Raw genomic sequence first — 17,519 nt, 5'->3', positions numbered from 1 at the left:
CACGTGCACGCACGCACACATGCACGCACGTACGCACACGTGCACACACCTGCACACACACACACACACACACACACACACACACACACACACACACACACACACACACACACACACACACACACACACACACACATTCAGACAGACACTTGCATTTTCAAACCGTTCTACTGAAACTGAGGACCAGCCAGGGACAATTATATTCAACTGATTTATTTTATTTGTTTAATTACTCTACAAAGGGTCATTTATTTATGAAGATTTGTTTGATATCTTTATTTGTACAGTTCCGGTACAGTTGCTGTTTGGTTGATGTTTTGCCTGGAAATAGAAGACACAGGCCAATTCAACATTGGTCTCTTTGAAAGCGTGTGTAATAAAAGCACCCTTTAGTGTTCTTGCAACTCAATATAATTGTCATTGATGTTCTAAATTATGGAATGAAAGTTCAACTTTGGTGGAGTGGAGACAGTTCCTCCTACGTTTTTCTCCCTCTTCTTCTTCTCTCTGCCTGGAGCAGAAGCCATCGACGATAGTTCTCCTGTGTCTCCTGCTCTGTGCTGACATTTCTCTCTCTCTCTCTCTCTCTCTCTCTCTCTCTCTCTTTGCTGTTCCTTAAATGTCACAGCCATCATCGTTATGTATCTACAGCGGCTATATCTGGTTAGCAGCGACCGGTGTGGTTTTCAGGGAGCTATTACCTTATTATGACACATGAGTGCAACAAACCGCGGACCTGGTATATACTGTAGCCCCAGCCTCAACAACTATACTGTTTTAATTGTTTAATGGCCACTCCTGTCTGCCAGGTGATGACTGTCTGATCTCAAGCCTTCAGCAAAGAGGTCCATCAACACCTTTCAACCTCCTCTGATGGGACGTTCAAGAGTAACCCAACTTAGTCTACGCAGTCTTCCTTAGATACCGACCCTTACTGACACCCCATCTCTGAAACTACCCCAGTTGTCTGCTGATGACTGCATGTACTTTGTTCTCTGTTCTCACGCATGCAGAGAATAGAACAAGAAGGTCTGTTATGTGTGGGTGTGTGTGTGTGTGTGTGTGTGTGTGTGTGTGTGTGTGTGTGTGTGTGTGTGTGTGTGTGTGTGTGTGTGTGTGTGTGTGTGTGTGCGTGCATGCGTGCATGAGCACCAAATCATGCAGTCTGAATTTGTGTCGCTGTCTCGCACACGCACTCACACACAGGGAGTGGAGTCAGCCTTAACTGCCAAGTCACACGTGTAGCCCTTTGAATAACACACCATTTAGTTTTAGTCCTATTTTAGTAACACCATTTAGTTTTAGTCCTATTTTTGTAATTTGAAGTTGTTTTAGTCTTAGTCTAGTTTTAGTGGACTGAATATCAAAATCTATCAAAGTATTTTAATCTTAGTCAACAACATTAACACTGCGTGTAGCCTACTGTATGATTCTTAGATCATGATGGTGGAGGTGAGAGTGAGCGCACAAGTCATTTTGGAAGTTGTGAGGATCTCAGAGGCGGATGTGTGAATTAATGGGTTTTAAACGGTCTCTCTTTTTTCACCGTCTAACCATTACCGTGTGTGTGTGTGTGTGTGTGTGTGTGTGTGTGTGTGTGTGTGTGTGTGTGTGTGTGTGTGTGTGTGTGTGTGTGTGTGTGTGTGTGTGTGTGTGTGTGTGTGTGTGCGTGTGCGTGCGTGCGTGTGTGCGTGTGTGTGTGTGAGCGCGTGCGTGCGTGTTATGTAACTTATGTGTGTCCAGGTTAACCCTGGTGAGGTGGATGCCCTGCTCTCTCGGCTGCCCTGCACCTTCAAACAGGAGCTGAAGGGGGTGGGAGCCAGTCTGGAGAAACGCTGGAACTTCTGTGGTTTCCAGAGCATCAAGAGCACATAGACTCTTTACACTGAACATAACCAAGTGAGCTGTCCTGATGTCTTCTGGCGAATCAGCAGATTGATAGACAATAGCTGTCATGGTGATTTCGACGTATGACAACCTTACCTAAACAAAAGCAGAAGAAGCAAATTGTTCGTCTCTATCGGGTGGAAATCTCCGAAACTGTCCAAAACTTACTTACTTACTGGATTCCAATTCAGAAATAGTAGCAGATCGGATTCGGCATGCATGCAGATCTGATACTTTTGATGCTTTTGTGTGGTGCTCTAGTGTGATCAAGTAAGGGGTGTTAATTTATGAAAAACGATGGAGTCAAGCCACGAGAGCTTTCTCTTACAGTGACAATCCCTGACCACACCTGGTTGTCATGGGGGTCAGGGGCAGACTTCCTTTTGCAGTTGTATAATCTTTGGACAGGGACGGTCTGGAGGCATTGTTTTGTATTTCAAGGCCAAGGGCAATTCCCCATTGACTTGACCCAGGGCCAGGGGAGATAGATATTAGGCTTTTGGTAATGAGGCAGAGACTCTGAGCCACTACTGCTACAGTTGCTCTGTAGAGAAAACACCAGCAAAGGAGTAGCTATGTGATTAATTTATATTTGTCCCTCCTTTTGTCTCTGCTCTACTAATTTCTCACAGTTATACACGGTGATGCAGCCTATCGCATCAGCTCTCAACATTCTCCAGGCAGAAACAAACTCTCACATGTGTGAGCTTCTCCACACCATTCACCTCCTAGAAGACAAGCTGGCAAAGACGGAGACGCGCATCAATGTATGCCTCCCACTACCACACCACAGTCTGTGCAACATGACCTCAACATGTTATCTGGGGACATGAAGAAGGACCCTGCAGGGCTCTTCTCTGAAACATTCTGCTCCTAGTTCAAAACCAACCGGACAGATGAAGAAAGGATCATAAATTGGGGTATGTTTTCATGCAGTGTATCAAATTATTGTCAAGTAAAACTATTTCTGAACGCGCCCTAAAACATATATGTAATAGTAATAAGTTGTTGTTGGTCATTTTACAGGGATGGACTATGTCAGAAGAAACATTGAGATGATACAAAGTGAAGCTACCTCAGCTTATTTTTAACAAGAAAACAATCTACAGTATTTGAACCAAAAGCCCAGATGAATCTGTCATCATTTCCTCAGAGAAAATGGCCTGCTACACTCCTGCATTCGAGATGCTCTTCGTCAAGATAAACAAGTACTGCCCCTACTGGCCCCTGCAGCTAGAGAGAGACAGTTCAGTTGTACTGGGTACATCTTCCCAGGCAAAAGACTGAGGGGCAAAAACTTTGAAAACCAGCTTCTACTGAAGACCAGCAGAAGGTGATCTATGTGAGGCTGTTTTGCCCTTGCAAACTTTAGGAGCGTTTAAACTTTTTTAAGGGACATTGTGCTAGACAGAAGATTATACATTACTGTCTAGAACAAGTAAGTAAGTTGTGTTCTTACTGTTTAAGAACACAACTGTGTGCTATCTTTTGTTTTAAAAAGAGATTAATCAATGTGACAATTGAGATGAGATATACACCCAAAGGGAAATTGAAGCTTTACAACAGCATAATGTGTCACATAAATAAAATGACTAGACAAACACAACAATAAAAACAACAGACACAAGTGGACATAATAAGCACACAAAACCAGGACCACCATAGGACCATTATGCAATTTGGGGAGACAGTTCTTACATAACATTTGCATTATAGAGTCTGATGGCAGTTGGCATGAAAGAGAGTCTGTACCACTCCGTATGCATTCTCGGGGGGAAGGTGAGCCTTCGACTGAAGGTGCTCGACCCTATCCTGCAGCATGACATAAAAATGATGCGAGGGATTTGCCAGTATGGAGTTCAGTTTGTCCATGATCCTCCTCTCCGCGACTGACTGCAGGTTCTCCATTCAGAGGCCAACAACATAGCTGGCTTTCTTTATGATCTTATTGAGCTTGTTGAACTCCCCGGCCTTGCTGGCTACAACAGACTGATAAAACATTACTAGTTGCCTGCTACACACATTAAAGGACCTGAGCCTACAGTCTGTACCACACTTCTCCACCACATTTCTGTACTCCTCGTTGTGACTTGTTGACATTATGCTGCTTTTTTCAATATTTCATATTTAACAGATATTTATGTTTGATTAGCCTACTTACACAGCCTTGCCCGTTCTCGCCTGTGTGTCTGTCAGTCTGTCTTGTGTCCATCTGTGAACAGCTAAACTCAGGCACTGCTGGACCACGCACACTCCCAGTAGGCCAAGGAAAAACCTTTGCCCCAATTATTTTTCAAATGGGCCTCATTGTGGTGCAGGTTGATAAAGTTATTATTTATTTATTTATTCCCGACCTTCCACTCATACTGACACATTGTAAAACACAAAGTAAAGCTATATGTCTCATATTGTTTCCGTAATTTCTTCTCCTTCCGCAAAGTATAATGAGAAAAAGATGGTATATAACTTTGTGGACTGGACTGAGCTGGACTTCACCTCAAAAAGTTGGATTAATTCTTCAAAACGATCTGCAATTACAGAGGCAGCGGGCAGCTACAATTTATGTACGTAGTCTACTAACGAGTGATTCACATTTGCTCCGCAAATCAACCATGGTATAATACTTATTTGATTATTTTAGCAACATTAAGACATGACAATAATTTCAAAGAGTAGTTTATATTTTCTCCAGCATATTGGGCTATTTTATCATTTAATCCAGTGATACTCAACCTCAGGCCCGCGGGCCACATCAGGCCCGCGGGACCATTATGACTGGCCCACCAATGAAAATCTAAAAAAAAGAAGATCTGGAAAATGAAATAAAAATAAATAAATCTGAATGAAGTTATCTTTAATTACATTATTATAAGTAATACTATTAGAGTTGTACTATTACTCGAACGAAAATAAAAGCTTGGGGAGGGGGGGGAGATGCAATGCAAATGAAAGACATATACTGTGTATCCCTATTCCCTGACATAATTTTATAGCTAAACGGACAGAATTCTATTTTATTTGAATGATGAAACCCAGCTGCCATTAATAGTTGGAAATGGAAATGGAAATTGCGGAAATGCGGAAATGGAAATTGCGGAAATTGCGGAAATGGTAATTGCGGAAATGGTAATTGCGGAAATTGCTCTTCACTTATAGCTATCTATTTTCAGGTAGATTGTTTTATTTTACTCAGTCAGCCATATCACTACTCATTTTTTTTCATGAAAAAGGTCATAGCTGGGTAATCTATTTTCAGGCAAATTGTGTTTATTGTATTTTATTTTACTCAGCCATAACAATTTATTTTCTGTTAACCAACTTGCTGGCTGGCAGGCAGGCAGACAGCTACTCATAGACAGGCAGACAGACAGCTATACTCATGGAGAATTGGACAGGCAGGCAGACAGCTACTCATGGACAATTGGACAGGCAGGAAGGCAGACAGCTACTCATAGACAGACAGACAGCTACTCATGGACAATTGGACAGGCAGGAAGGCAGACAGCTACTCATAGACAGGCAGACAGACAGCTACTCATGGACAATTAGGCAGGCAGGCAGACAGCTACTCATGGACAATTAGGCAGGCAGGCAGACAGCTACTCATGGACAATTGGACAGGCAGGCAGGCAGGCAGACAGACAGCTACTCATAGACAGGCAGGCAGACAGCTACTCATAGACAGGCAGACAGTAAGACAGCTACTCATTGACAGACAGACTTAATAACTACTCATGGACAGACAGACAGGCAGGCAGGCAGGCAGGCAGGCAAAGAGCTACTCATGTTATGTTATTATAACAGCTACTCATGTTATGTGCAATAATTTGTGCAGTTATGGAAACAGCTCTTTGTGTTTATGCAAGAAAATGTAACACGTTTATTTATTTACATATTGTGTGCATGCACATTGTACTTTGATACATTTTGCGAAAATAAAGCAATTGAAAGAGAGAAGTTATCAAGTACAGTATCATTAATGTCGTAATTTTATCTACTGGCCCCTGGCCCCTTGCCATTTTTGTAATGTGGCCCACAGGTAAATCTATTTGAGTATCCCTGATTTAATCCACCAAGGTGTGTATACTGCAGACAGGTGATGGATCATTATCAGATGAGTGTATGAATGTTGCCATTTCTTCTTGCATTGTTAATAACGTGGTCCGTGACAAACACAGCTTTGGTAAAGAAGCATCAGACTGGCTTCCAGGGTTACACAGCTGTGGATGTGGATGAGTAGGTGTATTGAATTATCACAGACATAAGTAACGTTATATTGGGGACATACTATGAATGCCGACGTAACAGGCGTGCGTAGGCTCCTCACCCCAAACTCCTGCTTATGCAGTGTCCCTTCCCGAAAACAATGATGTCCAGCCATGAATGATCAGCGCTTCTGTCTGTCAGTCACAATCAGCTGAGTACCATCAGCTTGTGATTGACACCGTTCCATTGACACAAAATATAATTTCCCTGTTGAGTTTTACTTATTCAATTGTGTTACGTCCGGGTGTATACTATAAATACGCAAGCAGACATCTGTTACTGAATTGAGGGATTGTTGAAAGGAGCATGATGTAAAAATCACTTATAGGGATGATGTTTGACTAGTAAGCAGTCAAGAGGTGCACGCACATCACTATCAAAATATATAAACTAGAAACACCGTTTCAAACAACAACAAAAAACATTTCGGCCTCTACGACCTTCGTCATCAGGCAGGCTATAACATTTACATAAATCAAATTCCAACATGCTACAGTCAGTGCAGTATATATATATATTTTTTAATTGACATTGTTCAATTAAGCAATATTACCCGAGAGGTGGTTTAACGTCATTAATGCACTTCTGCGTTGCGGGCAAGTGCATTAATGACGTTAAACCACCCGAGTGTACATCGAGTGTAATATTGCAATTATACAGTTACCCTTAAATCTAAGAAAATCGCTGAGTGATGTAGTCACTATACGACCACAAATGTCCCAAGAAACTAGCTAGCCTAGTCACCAAGTCTGCTACCGAGTAATATTGCAATTATACAGTTAACAGTTACCCTTGAAACTAAGAAAAAAGCTGGAAATAATAATTTTCATTGACAGATGTAGTCACTATACGACCACTAATGTCCCAAGAAACTAGCTAGCCTAGTCACCGAGTCTGCTGCTCTGAGAGAAAAGCACGGCTGAATTGTTTGTTTTGATTAGGCGTTGAAATAATGTGGTTTGTAGCACGGCTAGAAAGATGTTCAACCAATCAGATTGTTTCCTCAAAACGACCTGTTCTGAACGGGAACCCCTTTTGGCGTTTTAAGCATTATATTCTACTTTAGCTATTGAAAAATAGCAGATCTACAAGCTCATAGCGCGTGCCACACTGAGCTTGTAGGTCTGCTATTTTTTTAAATGTGAAAATGTGTTTCAAGGTGTGCGTTCTGGTTATAGTACCATAGGCATACAATTAGGGAAGCACCATATAAAACGGGTAAGCACTACACAGTATGCAACATTGAAAACTCAAAAACGTTGAAGACCTCTGAGGTTTCCTTGGTACCTCTTCCCTTCCAAACACAACAGACTTCACTTAAGAGCGGGCCGGGGCTCGCGATAATACTAGAGCAGTAGAGCACAGTCAGGAGACCAAGATATAATTTATCTCCGACCTCAACTTTGTATTAGAGAGAACAAATAGAGAACACATTTTAGGATGGTTGGTGGTACGAGGAGGTTGCTGACTGGGTCAGAGATTTATCAGTGTTAAATTACAGCTAGAGCATGGCTCTGAACAACATCAAACAACAGGAAGTACATTTTTACGGCGCGGGTCTGCAGGACAATGCATTTTGTGCCGAAAGCATACAAATGGGAAAGTCAAAATCTCAAGGCACACCATGTGTTACAGTGTTCATGGCAAATATAACTGCAATGCAGCATGTTGTGAGGTTGTAGATCAGCTGTTTTAGATTGTATTTTTATTTGTAAAAAAAATAGTATACATTAAAAATATACTATAAAGTTTTCACCTACAGTATAATGGCATGTCCAAAATACGTATGCCAGGTTGAAAATGGCAACACACGCACAGTCGCACGCACACACACACGCACACACACACACACACACACTGGCAGCCAAATCTAGCCTGAATGTAGCCTGAATCAGATCTGTGTCACTTCAAGATATAGAAATCCGATTTGCTTAAATAAGTCTAAACGCAGGCAGGTCACATGGAATCCGATTTTTTATAATGTGACTTGAGTCACATCCAGAGGTGGTTTTCAAATCTGATTTAAATCCGATCTGAGGAGATCTGGCTCAGTCTAAATGCAACGACCACATGAAGTGACTCGAGTCACATATCAAACTGTCCAAATGTCACTTGCAGCGCGACCCGAGCGCTACTGACGTCATTAGAGCGCAAGTATTTTCATTTAAGTAAACAAACAAGAGACAACCAAGTAAACAACCAAACGAGAGCAATAGAAAGAAAACAAGCGAGAGGACAGAAAAGAGAGAAAACAATAGTGCAAGACGAGTTTGTTTTAAAGGAATAATATTGTCACTTCATTATGTCAGCATTACAGCGGACGCCGGACAGTACCAAGTTGAAAGAATGAAGGTGTCATTGTCCCGGAGACACTCGATCCCTCTTTGAAGAATATCTGCTTTGTCTGCTCAGTGTTAAACTACTAAACTTGTACTTTTCTTTATTGATATTATTGGTTGAATTGCAGCTTTAATTTATTTTCAAATACGTTAAAATATGTTTTTTGCATGACTCATTAGAATTGATATATTCGCTCCTTTTTAATGTTACATACATTTTACCAACATTGGCTTGGCTTTGCTTATTTGCTTATTATATAGAGAAAAGTTGAACGGTAGTTGTGGAAAGTCCTTCTGCACGTGGTAAACGTAGACCTGTGGAGAATGTGTGAAGAATGTCTGAAGACTGAGAAGTGGAGTGACTATAAGTAATCAAATGGCAGGTGTGGGGAATTCGGCAGTAGTCTGGGGTTGCCATGACAATCAATTGGCTCAGGCAGAGCCTGGAAATTGGCCTACTGGCAGAGCCTGGCCAGAGCCTTTTCTGGCGGTTCTGGACTGACTGGACAACAGTGTATCCGACCGACTCAAGGCCGATAGTCGATCTACACTGGCTATAGATGGTACAGGCTGCATGGGACAAAAGACTGACCATAAGATGCAATGTAAAAGTAGTCACCGCACTTGTGTGTAAAAATGCATCTCATCAAACTTTCAGATGCTGAAAGTGTGTAGGGAGAATGCTGTACATATTTTCTCTTTTCGACTTCTACTCTTAACATTTTATTTTAAGAGTTTTATTTTATTTGTCATAAAACGTTTTGATGAATTTGGTACATAAGGACCCTAAAGGAAACAAGCATAGTGCTTTCTTGGGTTTAAATCCGTATAAACAATTAACTGTGCTTTGTGTTCTTTATTTTATTTTTTTGTTTTTTCAAACAATCAATATTCAATCAATCAAGGGGTGGGGCTATTTGAGTTCTCCAATTGTCGCGCCCTCCCCTCTAACACACACACACACACACACACACACAACACACGGCACACTGTTTGTTTTGAGCTCCATTTTGTTTGGGAGTAAAACAATTAAATAAACATCTCCATAATGCAATAATGTTACTCCTCCTTGTGGACGTCGAGTGAAGTTGGTGGTTTACCAGGGTGGTTGCTGGAAAAAAGCTGCTGAAAGACAACGTGAGACAAAGACAAGTGAATTCTCTCTCCATCACAAAGAGGTGAGTTTTCTCTGCAGGTGCCTGCAGGTCTGTTAGCTTAGCTACAACATGGCATTTCAGTTGGTAAAAAGCTACAAGTAGTCAGGAATCGGATGCAGCATGAAGTGAATACCGGTAACCTATGTTGTATTGAGCTGGGTTTTGTTTGTGAGACTGGCAGGTTATCAGGCCTGGTCAGTGGTGTAAAGTACCTTAAGTACAAATGTTTTAGGAGCTTTTACTTTACTGCAGCCTAATATTTAGACTCTCGTATACGAGTCTAAATCTTAACTTTACTGCAGTATAATTTTAAATTCTTTGATCTATAGCTACTCTCCACTACATTCCCTATTTTACTTCTACTCCACTACAATTATTTGAAAATGTTAGTTATTAGTTTTTGTAGATTTGGATGGGAATAAGTTGAATTCTGTGCAGGTAATTATTTTTCTAAGTGCTGGAGTTTGGAAGCACTCGTCGTAAGTCACTGAACGGCCCTGTGTACCACCTGTTTTGAATTTGCACATAATGCAGGAGGCAGCAGCACGACCCGTTAATAAAAACGAGTGCTTCCAAACTGCAACACTTATAAAAAGAATCAGATGCATAGAATTTCTTGACGGAAAGTAGCTCATAGCATGTCTACGGTGGATTTTTATGAAACAAAAGCTCGGCAGATTGAAAGAGGATCATTCAAGCTTGGCCTAGAGCTTAAGGTGTATGCTGTTTGTGTTGGATGCTGGCTTGGTGTATGCTGTTTGTGTTGGATGCTGGCTTGGTGTATGTTGTTTGTGTTGGATGCTGGCTTGGTGTATGCTGTTTGTGTTGGATGCTGGCTTGGTGTATGCTGTTGGTGTTGGATGCTGGCTTGGTGTATGCTGTTTGTGTTGGATGCTGGCTATGGTGTACTGTACTTTATGCTGTTTGTGTTGGATGCTGGCTATGGTGTACGTACTGTACTTTATGCTGTTTGTGTTGGATGCTGGCTTGGTGTACTGTACTGTATGCTGTTGGATACTGCGTGCGTGTGTGTGTGTGTGTGTGTGTGTGTGTGTGTGTGTGTGTGTGTGTGCATTCAACATTTTTTAGACAGACCTCTGGCATATATTCACTCAAATCCGAACCTGGTCATTTGAAAGGTCACTTTTTTCTGGTGTAAAGTTGGGGTGGGAGGAAATTGGGCTTAAAATAAAACCACTTTCACCTATAGATAATCTTTTCAAAAAAAATGTAAATGGACATACAAGACATTATGTACTTGCTTAAAAGATTTACTTTGACGTATTTTGTTATCTGAATACTTACTACACCTCGCTGTTCCTTTATACTTTAACCTAGAAAGTTAAGTTAAGTCCAGTTAGTTAATGGATGGGATTAAAAATCTAAACGCGAATAACTCTGAATCTACCGAGTAGTGGTGTGACTTTGCCTTTCTTTGTGAAGACACAGCTTATTGCACTTTGGTACTGTAGGTGGAAACATACTCAATTCATCAAATTTGTCCACAAGTAGATCTCAGTGACACGTTTAGACTGTCTTTCAAAGAGCCAGTACAGTACTGCAGACTATACAATCACCTGTGATATTCAAACAGCTCAAGATTGTGTTTTTGACGGCTGTGTCACCTTGAAATGGGCTCTGAAGCTGCAAATCGCTGGGCACACTGATTTACTGATTCCAACTACATCCGGGCATTCAAGGTTAGACCAGTTAATACCAGCAACCATCATGATTTTCATCATGGCTGCATTCCTGCATTCCATCTCTCACCAGCTGTTTGATGGATGCCCTCGCCACTGTTCTTTTTGTGTGACATGGTGGGCTAAGTGAGGTGAATGTATTGTGCATTTTCCACCTCAATTCATAACGTGCCAGTGAAATAGTCTGGCACATCTCAGAGGCCTCCGTCCCATGCAGGGAGCCTTGCTCCCACAGTGGACAGCCCTCTCTGAGACGCAAGCCCCTGGTGGAAATTATCTCCCTGTCAGCAGCCTGTCGTTTTTCCAGATGTCAACTGATGCCAAATGTGCTCCCACTGCGCTGTCAGCAAAGACTCATCTCATCCCCTCTGAGCTACTAACTTCATCACTTCATCACAAGCACCTTTATGAAGATGTGTTCCTGAATATGCATGCACACACCAGTGAAATGGATAGGCTACTGTGTGTGATGACATTTTCTCACAGGCAACAGGGGAACAAATTCTTCTTACAAGTCTTACGGAGACCTCCTCCCCTCTACCAGTCAATGTAAAGCACTGAAATGATGCTGACAGGTTCCTTCCATCAGTGCATCAGTGCTTCAACTCTGAAGTATGCTTATGATTTCATAATGTACAGATGGCTGTGCTATGGGAAAGGACGTTCCCTGGTGTTCTATAAACTTGATGTGATTCTCTGTGGAGGCAGATGCTCTGGAGACAGACACGGTCAACAGCTGACTTGACATCAGACATTGAACACTCCCATTACATGGGAGAGACTTGATTGATTGCAATTTGCTTATGTCATTATCATTGTTGGTATCGTGGTCAATATTATGTCAGTATCATGGTCAGAGTTAATGGAGGTGTCCATATGAAGTGACAAAATGACCATAATTGTATTAGATGTGAATATCATGGTAGACTTAGATTAGACATTGCAATGACCACATTCACTGTTTGGTGTTTGTAGGAAAATCACACTACAAACCACCTGTCCACAGGAGGTTGTTTGAAGTTCAAATGTAAAAGGAAGGAAAATGCTGATCCAAAATTACCACATCTAAGTATGACAATGAGATTACTTTCTTTCCTGTCTCTATTATTGCCTGTTTATTATGGCAGTGTGAGTACTCTCTATTCTCCAAGGAGAATAAAGCGTGTGGTGAACAAACAGCCTTGTTGCTTCTTTTCAGTTTATCATCAATGCTCCCGTCTTCTCCTCAATACTTCTGTGCAGCAAACCGTTTGTCCAAACAGGAGTCACTGATGCAGAGAGAATTGAGGATTAAATGTTTTCTGCAGGTGCAGAGGGCATCACAGGCAGGCTGCTTTTGTTCTGGCCCCCAAAGAGCTTCCATATGCTGGGTGAAATCTGTTGGGTTTCTCCTGGCATGTTAGCATAAAGCGGCAATCCATAACCTATTGGGGGGGGGGGGGGGATATTCAATTTGTGACCAATTTGTGTTGAAAACAATATAACTAACTTAAATTTGGTGGATGTATTTGGCCTACATGCTCTTCTGTTGAGAAATGTATATCCTGTGGTCGGGTAGGATATTGGTAGACAAGTGGTATTTTGCATGAAGGTCAAAGTGCAATAAACCCTCTACCAACAGAACACACGCTTTTCCTTTATATACCTCTCAACAGTAGAACTGTTGGCGCTTGCGCGGGGGATCCGGGTTCAACAGTTGCGGATGGTGGCTTTAAGCATGTTAATGTGCTCTCTGAACCACAACTGCAGTGAGACAGAACTGGGCCAGGCTCCAGGATTAGCACACTGTGGAGCAAACACGGTTTAGCTCAACACAACCAACAGGCAAACCTCAGGTCCCGTGTGTCAGGTTGTATTTATGAAATTGTATGTGTTTGTTTGGTTTATGCTTGCTGTTGATTTATAAAAGAACAGATTACATGAGAAGGGAGGGGAGCATATAGACGGGGTTGTTGCCACTAAGTGGATTAAGCCCCACTTTGTCAATATATCGTCAATATTGCTTGTTTTAAACTTTATATATTATTATTTTTAAACAATTTGCCAACATTAGGGACACTAGGGTTAATGTGGTTAAACTATTTAGAGAAAGGACACAAACTCGGTTCCCTTCATGTAAACAATGTTTGCTTCTCTAGAGAGAGCCAAATAATGTCCTTTCTCATCCATATGAATCGCCTAAAAAATAGGTCCAAATACTCATTTGGCTTATAGAGTCAGTTCTTTTTTTTTAATAAAGCACATAAACCTAGTTCATCCACATATTTATCACTTAGGATCAACATTTAAATGCTACAATGATAATATAATGAGATGGTATTGCTGACACTGGTTTTAGCTCAACTAATAAAATATTGAATGACATTCTTTGAGTTCAGCAGGTCTATCAAATCACCTGCTGTTCCTTGCATTTAGATCAAATACGTCATTAGTGAATCCCCTCACTTTGCTCTGCATGGTAGAGCACACAGATACAAGACAAACAACATACTGTACATTATGTTGCTTGTAAGTGGTGACTTTGATGAGTTTATTTGTGCTTGTGTGCATCTTAAGTGTGTCTCAGCGTGTCATCCATTGGCTTCACAGTAAGGAGTTTGTTCATGTCGACTGTCATAGATTTACATGGCAAATATACTGGTAATTAAAGATCAAAACTGCACACGCTGTGTGCTTGTGTGCGAATGCATGTGTTTGTGTGTGCGTGTGCGCATCCGTGCGTGTTCCCTCTTTGTGCGTGTGGTGACCAGTGTATGCATGGCATACAGGCTGTCTTTTCTTTTTTTTATATAAAGTATATTTATTGGTTTTAACAAAATTAAGGACAATAAACACAGACATTACACAACAAGAACATAATAACAAACGAGACAAGAAAAGAAAGAAAAGAAACAGCTCAGGCACAACACTATTGTAAATAAAAAGATGGAATATATAAAGACATGGCAAGACAATGAACCATAATGGCAATAAGTGGCTATTGATAGACTCCTATTCAGGAAATGCTTACATACTGTATATATATATATATATATATATATATATATATATATATATATATATTAAAAAGACAGACAATACAGTCATCATAGGCACCAAATCATTACATTGAGAGTAGACCCATGGATACTCCACTTCGAGGCGGCAACCCCCCGCCTACTTTTAGCTCTACTTTTACTCCGACTTCATGTGACCAGCCTGTGACATCAGTCATCAATAATGTCTGTGACGAAGGTATGAAAATTCGGGCAAGGTTTCAGTGCGAGCACGGCCCCTTTAACTTCCTTTATGAAATGAAAGTTTCAATATTTCAAAAAGACAGGTGACGATGAATAAAAATAGTTGAGGTACCTGGACTACTGGCAGAGTTTTGTGAGATTAGCTCGGGACGGACAGACAGACGCGCACACACACACACACACACACACACACACACACACACTGTCATAGATTGCTAGCCTCTAGAGCCACACAGTACAAATTGTGAAGACATGTTTTGTAGTGTGGAGTATATAGTGCGGCTGTTTTTGGCTCTTGGCTTGTTTTCTCTCATCTAATCTTCTTCTATGACCTGATAATTAATGTTGTGACATGTTGTACCCGTGGTTGTTCTAATGGAGTGGATCAATTTGATTACCCAACTTCCTCCTCTTTCCCCTCTCCTTTATTAATTAGGAACTGGGCCAGGGAACACTATGCACCACCACTATAGCCATGATCAGACATCTGGGGTTGAGGCATTGGTTAAGGACTTAAAATAGTCAATTATAAGGTTGATAAACTATATCATGGCATGTGGGATAATGCAACTAAGCAGTGAGCACCTTCATGTGTAGAGTGGTGCAACCGCTAGAATAATTCTCATCTAGAATTTGCTTTGATGCAGCCGTCCAATTATAAAGCTTTCTGCTGCTAAATTCAGCTACACAGTACATGGATTATAGGAGAGAGCTGAAAATAGGGGCATTGAAATGTTATGCTATTGGCTGAACATGATATTTGTGTTTATGTACACACATTGCAGTGTTGAAAATGTGTGCTTCAGTACGTTGACAAGCTTTATGGTCCTGGAGATGCTGATTTTCCTTTTCCAGCAGTGTTACGGCCCTTATGGCTAGGAGCTCGCAACATTTTGGATGGAGGACAACCACTTTGCAGCATAATGTATTTTATTAACAGAATAAGAGGAATTACGGCAACATTTACATAACTGGATTGAATAAAATAAAATAAAAGTCAATAATGGAACTTGAAAATACTATGAGAGTATAGATTCACAAAAGCAGCATCACACAAAATAATAATCTCTCAAGATATCATAGAAAAGAATAACCCTAACAAATGACACTTATATATTTGGAAATGTTATATAATAAGTCTACTAAGGAATATAACTATATATATAGCCATGATGGAAAAATAATAATAAAATATATATTATAATCACAGATACCCATAACAGAACTAGATACCACATCATCATACTATAATTCAGCGAATGTCTGAATGTCTGTCTGAATGTCTGAATGAATGTCACTGACAGAGCGTTATCTCATCATTGGCTGCACCAATCATCTTTTTTCAATTTGACACATTAATGATTAATAATGAATTTATTAGTGGATTAAAACAGCCGTTTACAGCCGTTTACAGCCGTGGTCTCCGTCTGTGGTCTATCTCCGACCGAGCCACACTATTAGCACACATCTCTCCATGCCAAAAAAATTCTGCACGCTCCCAGAATCCAGCTAGGCTACTTTTTACAGACACAACTGTCATATTTACTGTACACATATTGTTTTTACATCACCACACGATCCCATGGGCAATGCGCCTGGGTGCAGTACCCCCCGCGGCCACAAGATGGGGCAAATATCTCACAACGGGTAAGGGCTAGTATAGTACAATCCATAAATCACATGTATAATCACAAAATTGCCCATTACAGAACGAATGCCACAGGGAGGAGGCTGGGGAGGTGGAGGAAATTTGAATGCTGACATCTGAACAACAGAGACACAGAGTCAGCTAGCATGAAGACTGAACAACCACAGAGTCAGCTAGCATGAAGACTGAGGACAGGGTAGTGACTGCTTAAAAAGAACACCTGATTGAATGTGGCCGTGAGTGACTTAGCTGCCAGCGAACGAGAGTGAGGGTAGTTACTAGTTGACATGGAGAGAGACAGCTGATTTAAAGGAGCGGAATGAATAGCTGATAGACACCATGCTGCCTAGGTACATGAATTTATTGAACTCTTGTTCACTGTGAATTAAAGCATAATAATACATACCAGACGTCCCGTCGTACATGTAGTGACGATCGAGCAAGAACTTCAGACATTCAGCTTGTTTCTTAATGTAGTCCTTAGAAGTGGCCAGCTTATCAGCTTCGTGATGTTTGCCTTCTGATCCTAATATACACACAGACAAATACATTAGACAACATTGATGTGTGTGTGTGTGTGTGTGTGTGTGTGTGTGTGTGTGTGTGTGTGTGTGTGTGTGTGTGTGTGTGTGTGTGTGTGTGTGTGTGTGTGTGTGTGTGTGTGTGTGTGTGTGTGTGTGTGTGTGTGTGTGTGTGTGTGTGTGTTCTTTCACTTCTGGTGATTTGTACTAGTTGCCTAGTTTTTTAACTACCTATTTTCTTTCATAATATTTGTACATTAACAAAATTCTCTTCATCAATGGCGTTTTTAAAACAAACAATGAACTAAACACAAACATTAAACCTGTATAAAAACAGTGTACATTGGTGACTATAATCTAGCATTCTAGCTGATCTTGAGGCCTACAAAAACAGGGGGTGGGGGGGTGTTTCTTTTTCAACAGGCAAGTAGTACCAACAAGGTCAACTAGTTGATTTACTAGTTGAATAGTCGACTAGTTGCTCAAAGCCCACTGCGCTAGCAACTTACTGTAGAAGAAGAGGACTCGTGACTCATGTCCAGAGTAGACTGCTTTGTAGTTTCTGACCAGGCAGTCCGGGCAGGTCTTGTAGAATACCACATCGGCTGAGGCACTGTGCTTGGACTTAATGTCATCCTGTTCCCTCTTTGGAACATGCGCTCGCACACACACACACACACACACACACACACACACACACACACACACACACACACACACACACACACACACACACACACACACACACACAAATTATACAAA

At 41.1% G+C, this 17,519-nt stretch overlaps 1 protein-coding gene across 1 annotated transcript in view; it reads left to right on the top strand.

Moving 5' to 3' along the window:
• The window catches only part of LOC308322793 (ecto-NOX disulfide-thiol exchanger 2-like), a gene marked incomplete at its 3' end in the record, with an annotated part of 32,248 nt that extends 30,373 nt beyond the window's left edge, over positions 1 to 1,875 (top strand). Inside the window, exon 13 of the mRNA XM_080774246.1 lies at positions 1,744 to 1,875. Within this exon, the coding sequence (XP_080630372.1) occupies positions 1,744 to 1,875 (132 nt within the window). The remainder of the gene's footprint in view (positions 1 to 1,743) is intronic.
• Between the last annotated feature and the right edge of the window lie 15,644 nt (positions 1,876 to 17,519).

This window comes from Protomyctophum bolini (genome assembly GCF_963924005.1).
Source record: "Protomyctophum bolini genome assembly, chromosome: 10".
Taxonomy (NCBI): Eukaryota; Metazoa; Chordata; class Actinopteri; order Myctophiformes; family Myctophidae; genus Protomyctophum; species Protomyctophum bolini.
Note: the sequence above shows the minus strand (reverse complement) of the source record. Positions and strands in the feature narration are given on the sequence as shown.